General features: G+C 44.2%; 1 protein-coding gene across 1 annotated transcript in view; it reads right to left on the bottom strand.

The window, feature by feature from the left end:
- Positions 1 to 23,114, bottom strand: part of Pgm5 (phosphoglucomutase 5) — a 143,559-nt gene that overhangs the window by 19,034 nt on the left and 101,411 nt on the right. The window contains exon 11 of the mRNA XM_055614174.1: positions 8,441 to 8,575. Within this exon, the coding sequence (XP_055470149.1) occupies positions 8,441 to 8,575 (135 nt within the window). The remainder of the gene's footprint in view (positions 1 to 8,440; positions 8,576 to 23,114) is intronic.

Below are 23,114 nucleotides of genomic sequence, written 5' to 3'. Positions count from 1 at the left end.
CTGACTGTATATTTCCAAAAAAACAAAAAACAGAAAAACCCACCAGACCCTTGTTGGAACATCTCAAATTTTAGCCAGCTGAAGAACTGGCTGGCTTTATACTGTTTTCTCTGTTTTCAACCTATATGTTTATCCTGATACTTGTGATATCTCAGTGCCTCACTGATATGATTGCCCTCCCAGAGCTGGCTAAGTCTTACAGGTACCCTACAGCTTACACTAGAGGGCACTGTACTTGCAGGCCAGTAGGTCACTTCATTAGCTTCATTCTTAGGCCATCATTCTGCTCTGTAGCTCCCAAAGCCAGACCTGAGTCAGTTAGGGACAGGCTCTCTGTTCCAGAATGGAGTTTCCTGTAATTGTTCAAACTAACCAGTCCTAAATTTGCTTGCCTGGCCTAGCCCAAATTTTGTTTTGTTTTAGTTTGGTTTGGTTTTTCTAAGACAGGGTTTCTCTGTGTAGCCTTGGCTGTCCTGGACTCACTTTGTAGACCAGGCTGGCCTCACAGAGATCTGCCTGCCTCTGCCTCCCTGAGTGCTGCGATTACAGGTGTGCACTACCAAGCCTGACTCCCCTAGCCCACATTTTTACCAGAAAAATAAATAGAGGTTTGTTGGGGGTTGGTCTGGTGCTTTTATTTTGATACTAATTACTGGCCCTCAAGACCTGGTTACTGTCTGGATAAACCTATCCTTGTTGTGTAAACCTGATTAAGACATTACACCTGGTTGACTGATTAAAGGCCTAAAACCTGGGCAGAGCAGAATGGTGTAGATGTGGCTAAGAGTCCCAAGCTTTGGGTTCAAGAGAATCACAGGAAAGAGACAGACAGGAAGAGAGGAGGAAGGGGACACCACAATGGGTTAGCATGGAGAAGAAACCATATGGGCCAATAATAGTGTGGAAAGATCCAGAAGAAGACTACAAGCAAGTATTTATAAGATTATGGATGGAAGGTAGCCCAGATAAGGACGGTTAAGGCGGATGGCATTGGCTGGGGGCTGGGACGTGGATGGTGAGGTTATTGAAATAGCAGAGATGGAATTATCTGCCTAGCCTAAGGTTTCCCTTTGTTCTCTCAGGTGCCCTGTGTACACTCCGTGTGATCTCATGGGGCATGTGTGTTCTCTCCTGTTCAGAACTCTATGGAATAAATCATTTCGTCACTGGCAGTTATCTCCTGATTTGCTGGCTCTTTCATATCCAACGCTAACAGAACCATCATTTTAAGCCACTCTCACAGTCTCGTCTAACTTCTATTCCTAAACCGTGACGTATGGAGGACACAGGTTCCAGCCAACCAAACCAGCACCCCACGTGACAGTGTCTACCAACAACAGGTGTGCTCAGAGGTGAGCCCCTCACACTCCAAACCTGATGTTCATTACCCTTTCTTTGCTTTCCTTCTTCCTAAGACATAAGCATTCTGCCATCAAGATACCCCTGCCCCTACCCCCACCCTGAGCTCCTTCTTGGATCCCAGCATCCCTGGGAGGCACAGACAAGAACGAGAGACTCCCCTGATGTGTATCTTGCACAGGATGTCTCAATATGGCACCAGGATGGCAAACTTAAAGCTAGCCAAGAGCCTAAGGAGAGCTGAGCCAGCTGACCTCCTCTCCGATTGGGGGTGCTGTCGCCCATGTTGTTGCACCACCGAGGCGAAGCCTGGCGCCAACTAAGTGCCAGCTGATTATACTTTGTGCGGGGCTTTCCGCCAAAGGTCTCAGCCACTGACCAGTCCCCTGTTAGCCTTCATGTTCCATGATACACTCCTGTTTGTAGGCAAAGCCACTGATTTACTAGCCACACAAAAAGACGCCGCTTCCAAGAAAGCCTGAGTCACCAGCAGCAGCCACGAGACTTGTGCAGCTTTCTGCGAAAAGGGGCTGAAATTCTGTTGTGTTGTACAGCTGGGCTGGAACAAACGTGATGCTAGAAAAGCCAGATGGTGCTGGCCACAGCTCGTCAGACCCATTCACCTGGGAGGACAAGTTGTGACTAGTGACCTTCTGCACTTAGATGACCAGTACACATTCATTCATGCTTTCTTCTGAGGCTGAGTAAGCGAGATCTTTTGCAGACACAAACAGTGCAGGGTTAACCAAGGGCTGGTTACACGTATGCCTCAGACACAGCAAAGCAGAGGCTCGAAAGAAACCTCGTAAGAGCTGAAACTGCATCTTAATTTGAGAAAACCAGTATACAACAGAAGGAGAAGATTTAAATGTTATGTTTTCTCTACACTCCTTCAACAGCTACTTTGGGATTTGTTCTGAACTACACATGTCAAGTGAGAACAGCACATCTCTCTCTCTCTCTCTCTCTTTTTTTTTTAACCTTTAGGATTTCTAAAACCTTAAGCTAAACCCAACCTGATACCAAGGTCAAGACCCAAGTTCACTTCTTCTGTGTGTTCTTACAACCACTAGGGTTTTTTGGTTTTTGACATGTTGTCAACTTGAGACTCTGTCATGGGATTTAGGAAAAGAACCTCTTCTGTTTATACTGCTCTAGAGGACATGGTTCTGTTGTAGGACTGACATGAGGGGTGTGCCTCTCTATTTTCTCACAAGTTTTAGGTAAGGCGAATTGAGGATGGGCAGGGCCATCACACACGCAGTGCCCTGAAGAGAGTTGCCATCACAAAGGCTGGTGTGAGGAAAGGGCCCGTTGTCATCCAAAGGCTAAGCAGCACTGCTGTGTGACACCCTGGGAAACGCCAGCCAAACTCCCAGCCCGAAGCAGACTCCTGGCCATCAAGGAGGCCTCTCAGCTCCAGGGAAATAACACACAGAACGGCTGGGTCGGGGCCAGACTTCAGTGTCAAAGCCAGAGAAGGGAGGACTGTGGGCCTGGAGGTTCATTTGGTTTTGTTCTGGCTTTTCTCAGGAAGTAACTCAACTCAGGCAACAGGAATATAAGAAATCCTGGACAACAGGGCTGGTGAGATGGCTGTGGGTAAGTGCTTGTTGGGCAGACACAAGGGCCTCAGTCCAGATCCCCACCACCCAAGTTCGACCATACACAGCATGGGGCACATGTGCGAACACACACACACAGAGACACACATGCACATTCCACAGAGAGACACACAGGACAGTAACAACAACAACAAACTAGATAGCCTATATAATGTTCTTCTTTGTTAAAAGATGAAGTGGCCAATTTGTGAAATGTGGGCAGTTTTTTTCTGCACCACTAGAGGGAAATCTAACCCACCCACTAGCCTGAACATGATCTCTCTCTCTCTCTCTCTCTCTCTCTCTCTCTCTCTCTCTCAACAGAAAAATACTTTGAGACATTATGTTACTCAAGCTCTATATCCTCGCCCATATTTTAAAGTTATTATTTGATCCTCACAACTATAGAGACGTCTAGAAGAGCACAAACAGGTTATCCTTACTCGGCTGGTAGAAACATCACTGTGAGAAGCAGTCCTGACAGCCAAGCTGAACCTCTTCCCCTTCAGCTTGAGTTTATTTCCTCAAATTACATATTCATTAGCCATGGCGAACAGCTGGTCATCTGTCGCCACCTCGTATTATTTTTAAGTTTCTGAAGATGTCTGGGTCATCCGTCTCTCCCAAGGAAATGAGCCAGCTCCTTGACTTGGCCATAGAGTTTATAGTCCAACACTTTCGCCAAGTGTTCTCCTCCAAACTCTCTCTGCAGCACCTCCCCCTCCTGCTCTGTGCCACATTATAGCAACACGTACTAAATTCTAAGGAGAAGGGGAAAATGAAGTATTTCCTCATGGACTTCTTCAAACATGCGGCCGTTAAGACATTCCTTCGCAGGTTTTGTTTTTTTTTTTCTAAATAACAAAATGGTGTTTTATTATATGCTTATTGTATGACTGTAAAATCATGCTCTCCTGCAGACATACAAATACACATGTACACACATTCATAACCAGAAGTTTTCAGTGCATCGTGAAAACAGGCCAAGTAAGGCCTATTTATGTCACTTTGAAGTCTGTCATATTTTTAACTCTCACATCATAAATGTCTCAATTTCTAATTCTAGTCTTCATGTTTCCGACTTACAATTACAGAGTTTATTAGCTGAAAAACACAACTGGTATGTATCTAGAACACCATCCTTTCAATAACGCTGTAAAAAGCTACTTGTTGCTAATAAAAAGTAGGGGACAGAAAACTCATCATTTGTCTGCATTTATATGCCAGAAATGGTAAAAACCGTATTTGCTTTTGTTTCCAGTTCCCAATGTAGATCCAACACTACGGGGGTTCCTGGGTGATGAGCGTCTGTGCTGAGTATATTCTAGTGTCTTTAGGCTGGGGACCGTCTGACAGGGACACACAGGTGGTTAGATAGTTTGAACTTGTGCTGAGTTCCTGACCCCTAGGGTGAGTTCAACAATGGCTTTATCGGTAAAATTTGAGTAACGAAGCCGCCATAAAAGAAGAGGTTGGCAGAACCGATGGGAAGGCGCACACTTAGAGGTATTGCAGAGGGAAGGGGTGTTGGAGGAAGCACGGAAACTCCCCACTCTTCCGCCATACCTGGACATTTCTTCCTTGGCCATCCCTGCCTGAGCTGTACTTCTGGAACAAACCAGCAACAGTCAGGCGGAGCCCTTTCCTGAGGTCAAGTGGAACTGAATTGAATTCTAAATGAGTTCTTGGGACCCAGTTGATGTTAGAGACTCAAAGAATTGATGACTGTGGAAAGATAAAGTTCTTAAAAAAAAGTATTTATTTATTTATTATGTATACACTGTTCTGCCTGCATGTGTGCCTACACACCAGAAGAGGGCACCAGATCTCAGTACAGATGGTTGTGAGCCACCATGTGGTTGCTGGGAGTTGAACTCAGGACCTCTGGAAGAGCAGCCAGTGCCCTTAACCTCTGAGCCAGCCATCTCTCCAGCCCCAGAAAGATAAGTGTCTTAACTGCTGATCTAACAGCTCTTCACTCCTTGCCTCTTTCTCAGAAGCCCTCACCTAAGACAACATGCAGGTCTACAACATGCAGGTCTACAACAGGACGGAAGCATGTAGCTGGAGTAAGCACACAGTCAGTTGCTAATGGCCAATCTCAACATAAATATTAGTAGATACCTTCACTCTCAAAGGCGCCCTGGCCTGGGCATTCTCTCCATAGACAACAACAACATATTGTCTATTTCTGAACTATAAATTATTATCAAGACTGTTAGGACAAAATGGCAAGTGGGATTGGGCTTGACACATGAATTAAATATAAAACAACAACAACAACAACAAACCCCTCCTGGTGCTTTAGGTACTCCTCTGCTGGATGCAATTTATCGGAAATACATCATACCATCAGTTCCTGGGAAGGTCCAAACAGTGTTGGCTCCTTCCCAAGACTGGAGTGGGCTGGGTGTGGTTACATCTTGATTAGTCCCATGGTGACCTTAATTCTCTGTTAACCTAGTTCTCACTAAAACTGCCTTCCTTTTCCCTTTGGCTGTCTTTTTGCACTCGCTACTCCACCCATCGGCTCCGAAGGACGGGGAAAGAAAGCGAACACAATGTTTGTCAATCCTGATGAGAACTGGGAGGAAAAGACTATAGAAACAGCCATACTGTTTCCAGTTACCCGTGAATTTCAACCATTTTGGCGCAACTGTTTTTACAAATTTCCACCAGCTGCTTTGAGAGCTCATTAGGGGTCTGGTTGCCAGTAAAATTAAAGCAACTGTGTTTGAAAACTTGGTAAAATTTCAGCATCGGCCTCTTGTAAGGGCTTTCTTTCCTCATTTACCAAGGACCAAAACTGTGCAAACCTTCCTCATGTCTTCCTTCACTCACCACCAACTCATGGATAGAATATTTTAATGTAGGTTTGATGTAGGTAAATGATTACTTGACATCAACTTAAAACAAATGGCACAATCACCTCTACAAAAGGACACAGTGAAACTCTAGCTGTAGGGGTCTAGAGTAACATGAGCATTGAAGACAGCACAGGGTTTTCCAGTGACATCACTAGGCTAATTTGAACACTTTCTCCTGAAGGTAGTAAGTCTAAATGTTTAAACCTGCCTTGTTCTTGCGCTTGAATTATCTGAAAAAGAAACAATCTATGTGCAAAGTGAAATAGACAGATACCAATAAGGTACCCTGAAGGGAACTCTGTCCTCACACAAAATAGCTAGAATGTAGATAGCTGTAGCACTGCTACATGGGCAAAACATACATGATTGCTTCAGAGAACTGTGGACTAGAGAGTACTTTAACAGGTGTGTGTATGTGTGTGTGTTTGTGTGTGTGCACACACATACAGGTGTATATTCTCTGCAATCTAGGTAACAAAATTGAAGAAGTAGAATCTAAGAAAGTACAAACTGGTCTTTGCCTGTGAAGCCGCCTGTCAGTAGTGACCCAGCAGTTTCACAATGTCACATCTTTACCTCTGTTAACAGTTAACTAAAGCCTCTTTCCCTCAGAAGTCTTAGAAGGAGAAAGCAGTTTGTGCTAGAAAGCAACATTTCCCAGAAACCCTAAATTCTCCAGTGGAAGGGCCTAGATGGACCTGAGCAGAAATTAATGAGGGCTAACCACTGTGCCTTCTTACTTCCCTTTTCCTTCCCTTCCTTTCCCCTTTCCTTTTCCTTCCCCTACTTCCCCTTCCCCAGGTCCTTCCTCTTCCCCTTTCCCTTCCCTTCCTTCCTCTCCTCTCCCCTCCCTTTCAATCCCCTGACCTCTCTCCCTTCTTTCTCTTCCCCTCCCTTTCCCTAATGGGATTAGAATCCTTTTAAATTTTGACTATTATATCATGATCCCAATGCATTATGCAATGAGGGCTTCAGTTAGTGAGTCAATGATATGTGCTATTTTAATCAGGAATTCTATTTTAATACAGAACTTTTAGCTAGATCATGTGCTAAAATAAATGTGCTCAGCCCCATCCAGCTGGGGCAGTGGGGGGGGGGGGGAGGGGGACTCTTCCTTGTATTAGAAAAGGAGAAAATGACTGGGATCCAAAGAGCAGCATTAAGGGACTCCTCAGACATTCAGACTGGCAAACCTGTATATCAACAGGATGGAAAATATGCAGTAATGGGGATTAAAACAAGCGCTGTTTATGTTTTATTTACCCCCACAACCATCTAAAAGCGAGCCTGTGGAGAATGTTTGGCTTCAAGAGAAACCTTTTTCAAAAGTGCTATTTGCTTTTATGGACCACCTTGGAGATTCATTTGTATATAGAGGGGCCTAACGGCCTGGAGGGAGCCTAGCAAGGGAGGTAAATAAAAACAAGCAAGTGTCTTAACCACTTGCCCTGGGTAAATAAGGGGAAAAGAATGTTAAGGAAAAAAAAATAGTCTCAAGGCAGAGTGACTCAGAGCTGGGAGGCCAGGGGTATCATTCCTCACCCAGTGTGGAGCTCCTGCCTTTCATCTCTGGTCTCAGTGTGAGATGCAGAAGACAGTTTTATTCGGAAAGAGAATGTAAGTCTCCATCTAGTTCTTGCATGGCTTGGTACTATCTTGGGTTAAATGTGCTCATCAGCAAATTATTTTGGCAGAGTATGGCCCATCCCTGTATGAAAAGTTTGTAATCCTGAGAGGAAGGACTAGGGCTAAATACTGATCATGGGCTCTGTCTCCTCATCCTCCTGGTGATCCTGAGAATAGCTCTCAGGCCTCTACTTCCCTACCTGGGATGATTTTGCTCTCACAGATCTTTGAGTTTGGGGAGCAGGCAGAAGAATCCACAACACAGCGATGAATGATCAAATTCTTTGATTCTCCAAAGAAACACAGCCTGAACAAGCTAAACTGACAGGGAAAGTGATTGGCCCAAGGTGACAGATTAAAGCTGGAAATTCTGAACAACTGCACAATGAAGCAACCTGACTTTCTGCCCATCCACTTCTCCAAGAAGAAGTATGGAGAATGTGTCAGCCCAGGGAAGCACCCACAAAACCAGATCGAAGGGGAGACCGGGAAACAGGAGCCCCTGGCAGCGCAGCACTGGTGCATGCTGGAGTGGGCTCTTTCTGTCTAGTCAGTCTGTCTGAGTAAGTGCAGAAGTACAGCGGTCTACGGCTGAAATGCTTGGGAGTGCTTCCTCAGCCTGAGAGAGGAACCCCAGAGTAGTATTTGTATGGTTATGTCAATGTCATGGTCCAGGCCAAAGCTTTCCTAACACCGAAACATTCATAATTTATCTCGGCACAATCCAGGGTCTGATAAATCTATCTTCTCTTGTGTATACAATAAGCACCCAGGTTAATCTGTAGGATGCTGAAGAGAGACAAAGTATTTGGGAAATTGTGACTTAAACTCATCATAGATCCTGGAGAGAAATGAATTAAATTTGTTTGAGGCCATAGACAATTTGCCTTGTGTTGAAGCTATCAACGTATCTTTTCATTAAAGTCCCACAGGAACTCTTAAGGGGAAGACACAAGTGCCAAGAACATAGCTCTGCTTGTGTACCTGTGGTTCCTGGTCATGACCGCTGGGATCCCTCTCGTAGCTCTCTGCATACAATCTGATGGTGGCCCGCACACCGCTGGAGGAACTGAGCCGGAATATGAGCCGTGATGCATCTGAGAAAATGATCCTCAGGCCCTGAGGGCAAGAACATGGCAAAAGGCTCAGTGAGTAGGTGAATACACAGGCGGCGATACCATACATGCCACAGAAACCAGAATGGTTCTATACCCTGAAGCCCGTCAGCGCCATGCCAACTTCTAGTTGGCTCTGGTTGCCCTCAAGCACAATGCTGTGGTAAACCCAAAAGCTACTTAAGGTCATCCATTTGTTTCTTGATTCTATTTCTGTTGCTCTGCGGTTAATGCTGGCAGATGTTGAAGAGCCAAACTATGAACATATGCTCAGATTTTCTTGGTCTAGTGATATGAGAATTGGGAAAACAGTAGAGATAACAGGGATGGGGAACCATTTAGTAAATGTTCCCAAAGCCAGGGAGTAACCCTCAGAAATCTGAATGCACCGGGCTCTAAGCAAGGTTTGTATCGCAATAAGAAACACTCTGCTCCTCCCTTCCTCTTCTGTAGGTTGAGTCTTGCTATGTCACCCAAGCTGGCCCTGAATGCAAGACCCTGTCCTCACCTCACAAGAGCCCATATTACACGTATACCAACATGCTGAGTAAAAGTTTCTCATTTAAGGTTAAGGTTAAGGTTTCCTCCATATACTGTTGGGCTTAGCTTTGCCCTTCCCCATTCTCGTAGTGAAAGAAGTCTGCAATGAAGTCCTCAGCTGCCCCTCGCCCCAGCTCTGAGCGTTGCTGAGGTCAGCCTCACATTCTCAGATGATCCTTTCTTTCTTACCTGGAAGTGCTGGGCACCAGCTCAGGGACAGTGCAGAACTCCAGCCAGGTGAATTAAGTGCTATCTCAGACCAAGTGCTGTCCATGACTAAAGTCTGTTTGTTTTCAGCTTTGAAAATCGCGTACTTTATGTATTTTTTTTTCTTATTAGTGATGAGGAGAGTTAAAAATATGACCATATTTTCACAACCATAAGATCATATTCTGACTTCTGGTGGAAGTATGTTCTAAGTCGGCTAATAAAGTAAGTCTGATCAGAAAAAGCATTGGAGAGACTGGAGGAAAAGACAAAGTGTCTGCCAGCCAGTTGCTGCTTCTTAAAAAGCTATCTTAGGTGACCTCAATGTCAGACATTTTCCCTAAGTAATTTATCATTAAAATGTCTTCAGCCCTTAATTATGATCTGGCCATTACTAAAATCACACCATTCCTGCTCTGTAAATCTGACGGCCAGTTCCTTACTCCATCCCAGACCTTACCACATCTGATACAGGAGAACATCTGATCCCATCTGCCTAGTTTTCTACTTTTTAAAGTTTTGTCCCAGTCCCTAAACGCAAAGCTTTTGTTTCTTTTAGAGTTGTTCAACGCAAACCAGCAGGAATCATCTCCCTTACTGGCAACCAAGTACTAGTTTTTATTTATTGTATTAACATACAAAAGCATCCCTATGGATTAAGCACCAGGCTGTGTCCTAGGTATAGAAAGGTAAAGACACAATGTGTGTCCTTCATAAACCTGGAGTCATCTATTACAACCATCGAAAACTGTCTCTTAGCTTTTGCCACCAGAGCATGGAACAGCCAACAAAACCTCACAAGGAGCAAAAGGACACAGAAAACACCTGCTGCCAAAGGATGTTCAAACCAACCGCAGACCCCTGGAAGTGTCACAGCTGTGCTCACAGTGATATTTCAAGGCCAAGGTACTTGACACACCTCTCTTTGCAAGTGCCGAGTAACCTGGGGCTACCTTTTCTGGTCCGTTCCCGAACTCAAGTCTTTGAGGCAGCGAGCATCACACAGTGAGCCTCCTGGGTTTGATTGTGGCCAGTAAGAGGTATAGAGGATTTCAGGTCATAGTGAGTCATCTGTAATAAGTTCATAACTAAACCTTTACAAATGAAATCACATTCTCCCTCTGGTCATACCGCATGTCACACACATAGAAGACCAATAGAAACCAGTAGGAAGGAAGAGATTTTGAACTTGGAAAGGTGAGAATGGAGGGAATGGCATTCGGCTGCCTCCTGGGACTAGTTTACCATCATCTCTCTTTCCCTAGCACACCAACCACAAGAGCTTACTTGAGAATGAGTGTTGTTTGACAAGCCATTACGGGCCAGCAGCATCACAATTCACTTTTCGACATGGGATGCATGGCCTTTCAGACCCATCTGACCTCTACCTTGCAATGCCATGTCCACGTATAAGAACAACGTCCCCTGTTGACTTGACCAGCTAGAATCACCTAAGAGGTACACTTGTAAGGGTGTTTGCAGGGGTAATTCTCTGAGGAGGAAAGATCCACTCTCCGTGGGGGTGGCACCATCCTGTGGGCTCGGATCCCAACTAATCAAAACAGGGAAAGGGAGAAAGGCGTCAGGGCAGCAGCACTCCCCAGCAAGCAGCCTGGCATGCCTGCTGTCATGCCTTTCCCACTGCGGTGGGCTGTTACCTACAGCAACTGTGATCCAAAACTAACCCTCCTCCCTTCAGCTGCTTTTTCTCAGGTATTGGTCTTAGAGAAAAGAAACAGAACTAACATGCCATGTCTGCCAAGCACCATCTCTATGTCTGAGCAGGGGGATTGGATTTCCCCAAGATCCACATGTTTCTTCCAATGAGCATAATGAATCTGCGGTTCAAACATGAGCCATGTTCTTGCAGCATGAATCATTATTACTGTGAATAAAAGAGTAAGGCCAAAGTCACTATTAAACAAGACTCGCCAAGCTTCTTACCATTCCTCAGCTTCACCAAAAGAATAACAATAATGTGCCTTCCCTTGGTTTTCGTTGTTTTGTTTTTAGGTTGTTTCAGAAGTTGGCAACAGACCACCTATAGGTGAAATTCGTCAGGCCCTCTTTTTTTTTTTTTTTTAAATCAAGTTTTATTGGGACACAGCCATGCCCATTCAGTTATGGATTGCCTGTGGCTATTTTGCATTACAGTTTTAGAGATTAATAATTGTGGCAGAGATCATCTAGCGCATAAGGCCTAAAATATTTATCGTATAGTTCCCTACAAAAAGTGTCTGCTGGCCTCGGGTATAAACAATTACATCACGCACAGCCTGGAATATTTACCCTTCAACCTTATAGCAGAAAACAGAAAACGTGGCCAGTTGCCATACCACAATTTCAGTGGAGGGAAATGACAATGATGAAGATGATCGGGGGTTCAGCCCCTCCACTTCCCAGCTGTTCCCATTCCAGCTACAGATGTACCTATATGGTGCATATTTGGACCATATCCCGAATCAATTGACTTCTGACCACCTACCCCTGCTGTAAGTAGATTTAACGGATGGAACTAGCTTGCCAGTCTCTTTCTCAGCGCAGGCTGCTACACCACACTGTCTTATAATGTCCCACTTCTGTGATCCTGCAAGAATATTGTCGAAGGCGGTATGAAGCTGGATGTGAGACATTCCCAGAAGCCAAGTGTTTTGAAAGCCTCTCCTTCCCCAAGGAACTGGTTGTCTTTTGCTTTCTGACAATAAACACTTTGTAACTAACCATATTTCCCTTCTCAATATGGCTGCCAGGACACTTAACACTAAACTCAAAGCTGAGTCCAAGTGGGTCTCTGTGACTTGGGAAGCTATGAGTTTTTCTTCTTCTGTCCTTGGCGCTCTGATTTAAACATTCCCTAGTCTTGATTTCTGTTTCTTATTTATAGTTTAACAGCTTCATTGTGTGTTTCTGCAGCCATAAATCCTCTTGAAGAGACAAGGCCCAGAGCAAATGGGTAAAACGAGTTCCCATGGCAACTTGACACTTAAGTGTTTGACCTACTGTGCCTTTTGTGCAAATCATTCATTAGCGCTGGGAGGGAGAGACTCACACACCTTGTTCACCTCTGCTTTAGCTGAAGGGTCAGGACACAGACTAGATCCTCCAGAAGAACTTGTTAACTGACGTCACTACACGATTAACACCTGGAGTGACAATGCCTCATCCTATAGGTGCCTGGACTGGCCTATGTGTCAGTTTTTGGTTTTTAGAACAATATTCTAAGGAGTTCCCGGAACAGCCATGAAAGAATTCATGGCTCCTCTGAAGCCGCAGCAGCTATAGCAGCCAGAGCGTCAGAATGACACAAAGCCGTGATAAACGAACAAACAGGAGAGGGTGCTGTCTCCATGAGCACGTAGGGTCAGGGGGACATAAAAGGTTCTGCCTCATGCTGAGAGAAGGCTTTGGCCCACCTCTGTTGCAACATCACCGAATGAATGCAGTAATTCATTCATTCTACCCAAATATCCAGTCCGCGCTCAGACACAACCACAACATTTTTTTTTGTACCTCTCAGATTTAGCCCTCTTTGATTTACTGCGCCCAGGCAGTTTGGATATGGTTCAGGAATAGCAACCAGATACACCCAGGCTAGAATTCTGGCTTGGCCTCTTGCTAGCTGGTGGTCTTGTGTAAGTCATCTAAGCTCTCTAAGCCTTAGTTTCCTAACTTGGATGAAAAATAACATGGGCCTTACTTGTAGGGTGCTTGGAAGCATCATATCAGAACATGTGTGTGGAAAGTGCTTCGGAAAGTATCAGCCGTCATAAAAGCCTTCCTATAATTCTTCCCGTCTTAAAGACTAATGATTCTGAATGTGATTAAAGCCTCAATGCTGTGTCTTAGGATGGTATGCGCTTGTTTGGTTTTTATCATATTTTATTGTTCTTGTGGGTGTGTTTGGGGTGATGGGGTGTGTACGCACACGCCACAGTGCATGTGGAGAGGTCAGAGGACAACTTTTGGGAGTTGGTTCTCCTCTTCTGCCAAGCAGGTCCAGGGGATTGAACTTCTCATCGGGCTTGTTGGCGGGTGGCATTACCAGCTGATCTCTCACTGCCCCTTCTTCATAATCAGGCAGAATTAAGATCGGTTTTCAGAATATTGCCTGCCCTCTGCAATCACTGTTGATGTCATCAGTCCCAAGCCAATTATCTTCCTCATGTCTGCCTCTGAAATGGCTTCTTGACGATAAAGTACTCCTTCATTAATAGTCATTAGACACTTAAGGACCTGAAAACCCTCGGATGTGGTCCTGGCCACTTCTGCTTATGGAGGAGAAAGGAAACTGTGAAAACTGGCCCAGTGTTGCAACACAGTTAGGAAGAGCCTCTGGGTCTTTTGACATCAGGCAGATGATGTGACGATACCCGACATGAAAGCACTCTGTGCTTCACTTCTCACGCAAAAATTTCTGACCAATTTCTCCAGTTGTGTCCGGTCCTCAAAGCTGGCCCAGAGCCTTATGCAGAGTAAGTTTCTGATAGGCATTTGATAAATGAATGTTGGAGGGGTTGGTTGTTTTTTTTTTTGTTTGTTTTGTTTTTTTTTTTTTTTTTTAAACACGCATGTAAATCAAGGCAGAGAGATATGCTGGTTGCTAAATCCATGCAGAGCCACCAGATGTTAGCTTGGAGACTATAGGACATGTTGCAGCCAGGTGGGAGGAGGAACTGTACATTAGCAACAACTATTGGCGGCATCTGACTTCGTCAAATGCTGGTGGAGGATGGGTTCCAGGGGAGACAGCTTATGACCCTGAAATCTGGTACAGCATCACATGTACAGCCCGTCGGCCACATACGGCTTGTGAACCCGGAGGCAGGACAACCTTGGAAGATACTCTGAGCCTAATGCGGATATCATCTCCCACAGGAAATCCTGGCCATTCATCTGGAAAGCTTCAAGGTGAAAACATTGCCATGTAACATCTGAACCATATTTTGTAGAAGAAAGCGTGCAGCCCATAGAATAGGGGATTTGGATGGAACACATTTAAAAAAGAAAAAAAAACTACATGGAATGGCATATTTTCTTTTCTTTAAGTCATAGAATTAATTGGAAACATGAGTTCAAAAACAATTGAGTAAGGCAGCAGCTAGCCCATACAGGGCTTTTGCATGAATTACAAAATGAGACCCCTCCTGAGTGGCAATGTCTTATGTCTGATCCACAGGCATGAGGCAGAGAGAGAGAGAGAGAGAGAGAGAGAGAGAGAGAGAGAGCTCGGTAACAGGCTTATATAATAACGTGGGCTTATGAAACCTGAAAGCCCATTCCCAGTGACACACATCTCCAACAAGACCACGCCTGCTAGTCCTTCCCAAACTGTTTTACCAACAACAAACCAAGCATTCAAATATCTGCTGAGCCTCTGGGGACCGTTATCATTCCTCCTCCCCTCCCCCACACCACCTGCAATAGCTGGGAGAGCTTGTCCTGGAGTCAGGAGGGTGAGAGAGCCAGCTCTGTCCCACCACTAGCTGCAGCACTCAAAAGAATGGGCCATGTACCTGGCGTAGGCAATAGAGTGGAGCTGGCCCTGATGATGAAGGCAGGGGTGACCTGGCCTCGAGGGTGTAAAAGCGGGACAGCGTGCATAGATCCTCACGGGCTGCAGACCTTGGATGAGTGAGCCCCACAGCTTGACTGGAAAGCACAGTGGAGCTGGCTTTGGAGGCATGGATGTGGGTAAGACAGCCCAAAGGGCATAAAAGTAAGAGAGCTGAGGCTGCCTCCCACCAATGATGGCATTGGGTGGCCTAGCCAGAGCAGTTTTGGAGAGTTTGTCATGGTGGCATGGATAAAAGAGGGCTGGCCAGCTGAGCAACTCAGCTACCACACAGGCCCAGATCCAGGGCTCTGAATTGTACCACCCCAAAGTTTAAATCATCTATGAATGGTTTGGAATCGTGAAAGGGCCAGTCCTGCTGTTCCAGACCCACCAGATCTCCATGACACAGGGCATGTAAACTGTTTCTAAATACTGAAATGAAAAAGGACAGACCTGGTTCCTGCATGTTAAAACAAGTTTGAAAGCAAGTGCTTTTCAAAGTAGGATTTCCTCTGAATGAACTTCTTTCTCCCAGATTGAGGAGAACACCCAACTGTTTTCATACGCCCTGTGTCACTTGAAGCGTTAACATACCTAGAGATAGCCCAGAGTTATGCATAAGCAAATTGGGCTTGGCTTTCGTTACTGGCTAGCTGGTACACACCTGTTTTACACCAAATTTTAAATATCAGCTGGACTGTTTTTGTTTTTGGGTTTTTGGTTTTTGTTTGTTTGGTTGGTTGGTTTTTATTTTTTGTTTGTTTTGGGTTGGTTTTGTTTGTTTGTTGTTGTTGTTTGTTTTGTTTTGGCTATCCTGGACTTGCTTTGTAGACAAGGCTGGCCTCAAACTCACAGTGATCCCCTGCCTCTGCCTCCTTTAGTGCTTGGATTAAAGGCGTGCACCACCATGCCCAGCTGGACTGTTACTTGCAAATTACTTCATCACAGGTAGATTTTCTGATTTTTGAGCTTGCCAAGTGAAAATGCAGAAGATCTATATGAGTGAGTAGTCTTGGTTGCTTAAATTTTGCTCCTGAAATGTCAAGTTTTCTCATTTAAAAGCAATTCAGGCTATAATTCCAGTGTCTGATCACCTTTCCCAATTGCCCTTCATTCACAGGACCAAGACTAAAAATTTCCTGTGGTTTTCCAGCGCAAACACTGAAAGAGTTTCATAGCTATGGGCACAGAGAGGACAGGCCTGAGGGTAAAAGTGGGAGATGGGATGAAGCAATGGTAGGAGGTTATCTTGGCACTAAAGTGTTCCCTGGGATATTGGTGGCGAAAGGGAGAGAAGCAGCAACAGCAGTGGGACCTTGGATGTCTGCACAGCAAATTCAGCCTTGCAGCAAGACTCAGACCCCCAGGGTCTGCCAAACTTCCCCTCATCTTGTTGCAAGGCATATACTAGGAACGACTTAGACTCTTCAGTAATTTAATCAAGCTCCTCCCTTATTCACATTATAGGTATTGGCTTATTTTTTTCTCACTCATATTTGAAGAAAGCACATTGGTCATTCATATAACTCATCTATACCTGAGAATAAACAGTGACAGCGTCTTCCAAAAGAATGTAGACTAACTGGGATGGTACAGAGCCTTATTAAATTGCTATTTCCAAATCTAATAGATTACTGATTCCAAATAGAGTAAGTACCCAGCAGCTTAAAAGCAGTCAGTAAATCCCATGAAAGGTCGAAAGCCACAACAGGACAAAGGATTCAGGGAATTCAAGTTGGGGTGGAGTGTCTCAGGGCTTCCTTCTTGCTTCTGGCGTGACCCATATGGGGTCTCAGGCAAGACAGACTTTCCTGAACATTTCCAGGGCCATGGGGCTGGCCAGAGACTTATCACCGCAATAGGATTTTATCTTCAATTTGGATGGAAAAGCATTTCTACGTTATCTCTAGAGATGCATGCGGAATGGCTCCCCTCCTAACTGGTCCCCCTTATCTGTTTCCTGACTCTGACCTCAAAGTAAGGACAAAAAAAGGGAGACTAAGCTTCCTCAAAGAACCTTTCCCTTTCTGGATTAGAACGGATGTATTGGCGAAGAGGGGGCAGAGGGAGCAGGGATGAAGTGCAAGGGGGGAGGGTGATGTGAGTTGAATCACTGAGAGATGACTCAGAAACCAGAGGCCCGCTCATATCTTCACGACACCCTGACACGTCTATTTTCCCTTTGCTTTTCTTATTACGTGTGACTCATCAAACGTTCAGATCTCTCCATCACGCAGTGCTCTTTTTTGTTTCATTTGCTGTAGTGTCGGGGATCAGGACAGCACAACGCTCAACCTCTGTTACATCCCCAGTGCTCTCAAGGTTGCTGAAGTAAGCTTAGCTAATTGTTTAACTGTTCTTTCTGGGCTAGGAATTTACAGGTAGCCATTTATTATTCCTATTTTCTCAGCTAGGATATCTCAGGTAGGGAGAAGAAATGAGGTAATTCATCAAGAAGGTGGAAGATCACCTCATTGGCTTTAAGGACCACTCAACATGAGGGAACTCATGCCTGGAACCATTAACCTAGCTGGCTAACTGTGGACCTTAGAGGAGAACCTAGAGAGTTCACTCAGGTGGCAGGTTCAAGGCCAGCCTAAGATATATAGTGAGTTCCAGGCCAGCCTAAGCTACAGTGTGAGACCCTGTTTGAAAAAAAAAATATTTATTGATTTTGGTGAGAATGTGGAGAAAGAGGTTGCCTTACCCATTGCTGGCAACTTATAAATTGGAATATTCACTATGGAAATAAAAACTAAAATTAGGACTATAATTTGGTCAGTTTAGCAACCTTAGGTATGTTCCTGAGGGATTCTAAGTCATCATACCTCAGAGAAACAATTACATCTTCATTTATTGCCGTACTACACACATCAGGCCAGAAATGAAGCCAGCCTGGGTATCCACTGACAGACGAATGGATAAAGAAAATGTGGCGTATGTATACCATGAAATTTCATTCAACTATAAAGAAAAACAAAATTATTTCATCTGCAGAAAAATGGATAGGCCTGGAGATCATTGTGTTAAGTGAGATAAAGTAGACAAATTTCCCATGTGTCTTCTCATATGTGAACTCTAGATTTAAATTCATGTTGATGTGAGGATATGAAAGAGGTCTATGAGAAGGGAGAAGGGAACACAAGAGTATATCAGGATATATGTGACATGAAAACAGAAGGAAGGACTGTTGGGAAAAAGAAAGGGCTAGCAAGCCTTTGGCCTTGGGTTTTTTTGTTTTGTTTTGTTTTTTGTTTTTTGTTTTGTTTGGTTTGGTTTGGTCCTTTCCTTCTGGGCTGTCAGCTGAACTAGTAAGCATTTTGGGTTTTTTTCCTCTGACATGTGAGCTGAGAATGAAGGTCAGCTGGGTGTTTTCTGTACCTCTCTGAGGGAGCAGGTTAATTTTTATTAAATCTGGTGTACAGAAAGCTCTTGGATTAAAGGTATGTGTACTAGGACTGGCTGAGCCACACCATAATCATCTGTTTACAATGAATGAAAAGCTCTTGGATTAAAGGTGTGTGTTAGGGCTCAGCCATACCAAACAAGAACAGGGTTTTATAGTTCACATAAAAGGGTTTTTGGAGTTCACAATGGGATCAAATATCCTACAACAGAAGAGCAAGGAGGGGCTAGTGGGGTAGAAGAATAGGATGAATATGAAAAAAATATATGTCAAAATTGCATGAAAATGTCACAATGAAACACTTGACCTTGTATGCTTAATTTTAATTGTCAGTTTCCTGCAAACTAGAATCACTTAGCAAGAAAGTCTCAATGAGGGATTGTCTAGATTAGCTGGTCTATGAGCAGGTCTGGGAAGGTTCTCTTAATTACACAAATGGAGATTACTGCCTACTGTGAGTGATCTGCTGGGCAGGAGTTCTGACTTGTGTAAGAGCAGCATGCATGCATCTTTTGTTCTTCCTTCCTGATCACTGATGTCATGTGACAACCTCTCTCAAGCTTCTCCCTTATCTCTGATAGGATGTGCTGTAACCTGGAACTGTGAGCCAAATGAATCCCTTCTCCACTAAGTTACATTCATAAGGTGTATTTTGTCACAGCAACTGGAATGGAAATCAAGTCAGAAATTAGAACTTATAACTTTGATTTTTTTTTTTAAGATGGTGGAGTAATGTCAGTCCTTTCCTGACCACACACGTCAAAGTTGCCTGTGGATTTCCAGCAGTGCCAGGAGGCATAGGCTACTGCAATATTGTGCTTACAAACAACTTCTGCATCAAACAGACCGCAAAGTATTTTTTCTAAAAAGAAGTTATTGTTGAAAGCCATGTCTGTTACATGCATCTTTTCTCCAGCAAGTCAAATTTAGACCAAACAACATGTGACTAGGAACCTTCCACTAGCATGGATCAGTCACCCAAACCTCAAATTTCACTGCAAAATATCTAAAGGCTAGGAGAAAATAAAGACTTAGCACGATGGTTTCTAGTGCTAATACACACTCTATATTATGTTCAAGCCATATACCTGTTCATGAATGTGTGTATATGTGTGTAGGTGCACACACCTCTGGGGATAAAGAGGATGGAAAGCCGGAAGGAGGAGGAAATAGTGTATCATTCCCTCACGCTGATAGTCAAGTTAAGGAGTCTGGATAAAGAGAAGGAGCTAATATTTCCTGAGTGTGGATTAGCAACCAGCCACCACACCTGGGACTTTACAGAACTTTTTCCTCAGGCATCCACTATTACCACACACACAGATTATCGACGCCACTGTCTTTCAAGCTGAGGTTCAAAGTAGTTCAAGAGCACCCAAAGTCAGGTATCTGGACAGTGACAAAGACAGTCTTTGAACCTGTGTCTGTCTGATTTCAAACAATAGAGCACTGAAGAGGAATCAGATTCCAAAGAGGACCACACTAAGCTACATCCAATATCTGGAGAGGACTCTAAAGAGGACTACATGTTACTGAAGAGGAGTAAGACACAGAGGAAGGAGATCAGTGAGCTGCCTCCTGTAGCTCACACAGAGTTACTGGATTATTATGTTTTCTTAGTGTTTGGAATACTTCTGTTTTCCCTTACGGATATAAAATCTTCCCCCCACACACCCCTTTTTTAAATTCTTTTAGAGAAGCATCTCATTATACAGCTTGACCTCAGACTCATGATCCTCAGCTTCTTGAGTGTCAAGATTTGCCTGTGTGAGAGAGAGAGGGAGACTATGCCTGGTTCTGCTTCTATCTTAATTTTAAAAGAATCCACTATATAGTATATCGTTTTAAAACAACAGTTCCAAGATCAAAAAGGATACCGTAAGAAATGTGAGCAAAGACGTATGTATATGGGGAAGCTGGACCCCTCATACACTGCTGGCAAGAATGTGAAGTGGTAGAACTTGAGGTTCCTTTAAGGCCCAGCCCAACAATTCCACTTCCGGTAGGGTAACCACAAGTGCTGCGACCTACATCTGTACCACAATTGCGTGTACACATCCACACCACGCTCCTTACCACAGTCAAAAACGGAACCTGCACCGGGAAGTAGAATCCGTCACCTGACAAACGGAAAACAAAATGTGGCCATCCGCAAAATGGAGCACAGCTCAGTCATACAAGGAAGGAAGCGCTGATACACAGAATACTATGGATGGCCAGGGGGACACTATGACAAGGGAAAGTAGACAGTCAAGTCACAAAGGTCACGTGTGAGTCCGTGGAGAGGCAATGTCCACAATTGGCAAACCAACAGACAGAAGTAGACCGGGGGCTGCTAGGACCTAGATGCTGGAGGAGTGTTGAAAAGTAGATGACAAGTGCAATGAGGAAGGCCTCACTGTGCGGTGATGAAAGTGTCCTGCAGTTCATTGAGATGCTAGTGACTGCACTACTTCCTTAATGCAAAACCCGATGCCAGCTGCACTTCAAATGAACAAACTGTATAGTGTGCGGGTTACGTGGCCGTAAAGCCACTGTATATTTGTTTAGAAAACTGTACGAGGACAAAAAAAAAAAAAAAAAAAAAAAAAAAAAACAACCCAACAAATTATGTGTTTTGTATACTCTAATAAATATCTACTTAGTGATTTCATCAAAGTACTTTATGACTATTTTGAAATTGTTCTAGTTAACTTAAACCCAGCTCTGTCTTTTAGGTGTTCCCTACTCAGAAAGTATGCCGATTGTGCACAATATAACCTGAATTGTGCCCCAGATTCAACTGTCTTTGAGCTGGATCTTGGTGTCTGCTGTAACCCAACCGTACTGTGCTGCACCTATGCAGCGCCCAACAGAACAAACTGTGTCAAAAACAGCGATTAGCTGATGATGCATGTAGCTCAATATTAACTGGTCCCTCATCACCTCCACTAAACCAAACCCAGGCCTGCAGAAAAGCTCCAGAAGGACTCAGAGCTACCCTTAAGAGAAGACGTCACTCACAGGACCCTAATATGTGAGAAAACAGTCTGTTTTCTTGTTTAGGAGGAAATTCCCAAAAGGTCCTAGCAACACTGATCTATTTACACCTACATTTGAGTTCAGGAGGGACAGTGTAGGAAGGCAAATGTTAATATATTCCAGAGTTCAATGAAATCCTGTCTGTGGTTGTGTGTGTGTGTGGGGGGGGGGAGAATCAGAATTTGAGCTGGAGCTGAGGAAGTGCCTGATGTAACAGGTTAAAGAGCATCAAAGAAGGAGGAGAAGGAGTAGGAGGAAGAGATAACTGAGTACTGAATGTCCTGGAAAAGAAATAAGGTAGAGAAATGCTGACTCAACCATCAAACAAGTTATCTCAACAGACAAGCTTCCATGACTAGACTAGACACATGGTATCAAGCTTTCTCCAAAAATCCCCAGAAACCTCACAAGAATACTTTAGACAAAATGGGGCTAGGATGCAGGGTGTCCTAGCCATAGGCCCAGATGTAAACTTTAGAAAGCATGTACTTCAAGTTTCTTGACTCCTATAGCAACACAACACAAAGTGAGCCTGGAGCATGAGGAAGGCTCATCCAGAGGGAAAGTAAAAGAAAACCAGAAAACACTATTCAAGGCACAGGGATTCAAGACCTCACATGAGCAACTGTCTCCCATCCCAGAGGCCTAAATCACTGCTATTCTTTCAGAATAAGGCCATTTCGCAAGGCAGAAGCTTTTGGGGGTATTTCTTACTGAAAGGAAAACTAGTGCTTTTGTCTGTCTTAGAAAAGAAAACTCATACATTTTTTTTCTACCTTATTTCGTTCCATCTCTGAAACAAACTGTGTGCAGTGATATTCTGTGGATGGAGACGTGCTGGCCTAAGAAACCAAGGAACTTCCCTACAATCCCATGTGGCAAGCGGCATGCCTCCTAACCCTGTGTTCTGGTCTGCATTTGCCTACGCCGACAATTAAGGACTTGGAGTATGAAGGACTGCTTCTCTTCGTTTTTTAAACGCATGAGTGTTCTGCCTACATGCAAGTTTGTGCACATCGTGCGGAGCCCACAGAGGCCAGAAGAGCCACCAGAACTAAAGTTTCAGATGTTTGTGAGCTGCCACGTGGGTGCTAGTAACTGAACCCTGGTCCTCTGTGATAGCAACGGCTGAGTCATCTCTCCAGCCCAAAGGACTGGTATTTTGATGGAGAATTTTTAAATAATTATAAAACTAAGCCAACTGGAGGTAATACACTAAGAGAATGAAAAAAAAATGCAGTAGGGTTTTGAGTACCCAAAATTCAGGGCTTTCACAACAAAGACAGCAGGGGAACCATTACTCAAATGAAGATGGCTCTAACGCATTTTATCTAGTCACCAACACCTGCAGCGTCTTCCTGGGTTACCGTCAGCACTTCTAAAGAATGCATAAGAAGATAAGAACCTGGGGATTTGAGAACTGAACCTCTCTGCACATCACTCAGGTTGTATTACATACCCTGTAAACGCTAATGTCTGTGACGTGCTCCCAGAGGGGTCAGTACTTGCCATAACCAATAAATACACAAGACGGAGAGAAGAGAATCATTGTAGTGACATCAGCTTTTCTCACACTAATTCAAAGACAAGACCACAGTGAAAGCTGCGGTTGGCTTTCCTACTCGCCCGAGATTAGCGTTCATCCATGAATCTTCGACTTGAGATTCCAGGGCAAACTTTCCAACTATTCCTACCCTACCAGGGACACTGAACTCATCTAAGCCCTGTGGCTCTTTGATGACATAAGGGAATAGAAAACGAAGCATCCCTACACTGCAAAATCCTAATGACAAGAATATTTTGCTCTAGGAGCAT

Source organism: Psammomys obesus, unplaced genomic scaffold, assembly GCF_907164565.1.
Source record: "Psammomys obesus unplaced genomic scaffold, mPsaObe1.curated_primary_1811, whole genome shotgun sequence".
NCBI classification, from domain to species: Eukaryota; Metazoa; Chordata; class Mammalia; order Rodentia; family Muridae; genus Psammomys; species Psammomys obesus.
Note: the sequence above shows the minus strand (reverse complement) of the source record. Positions and strands in the feature narration are given on the sequence as shown.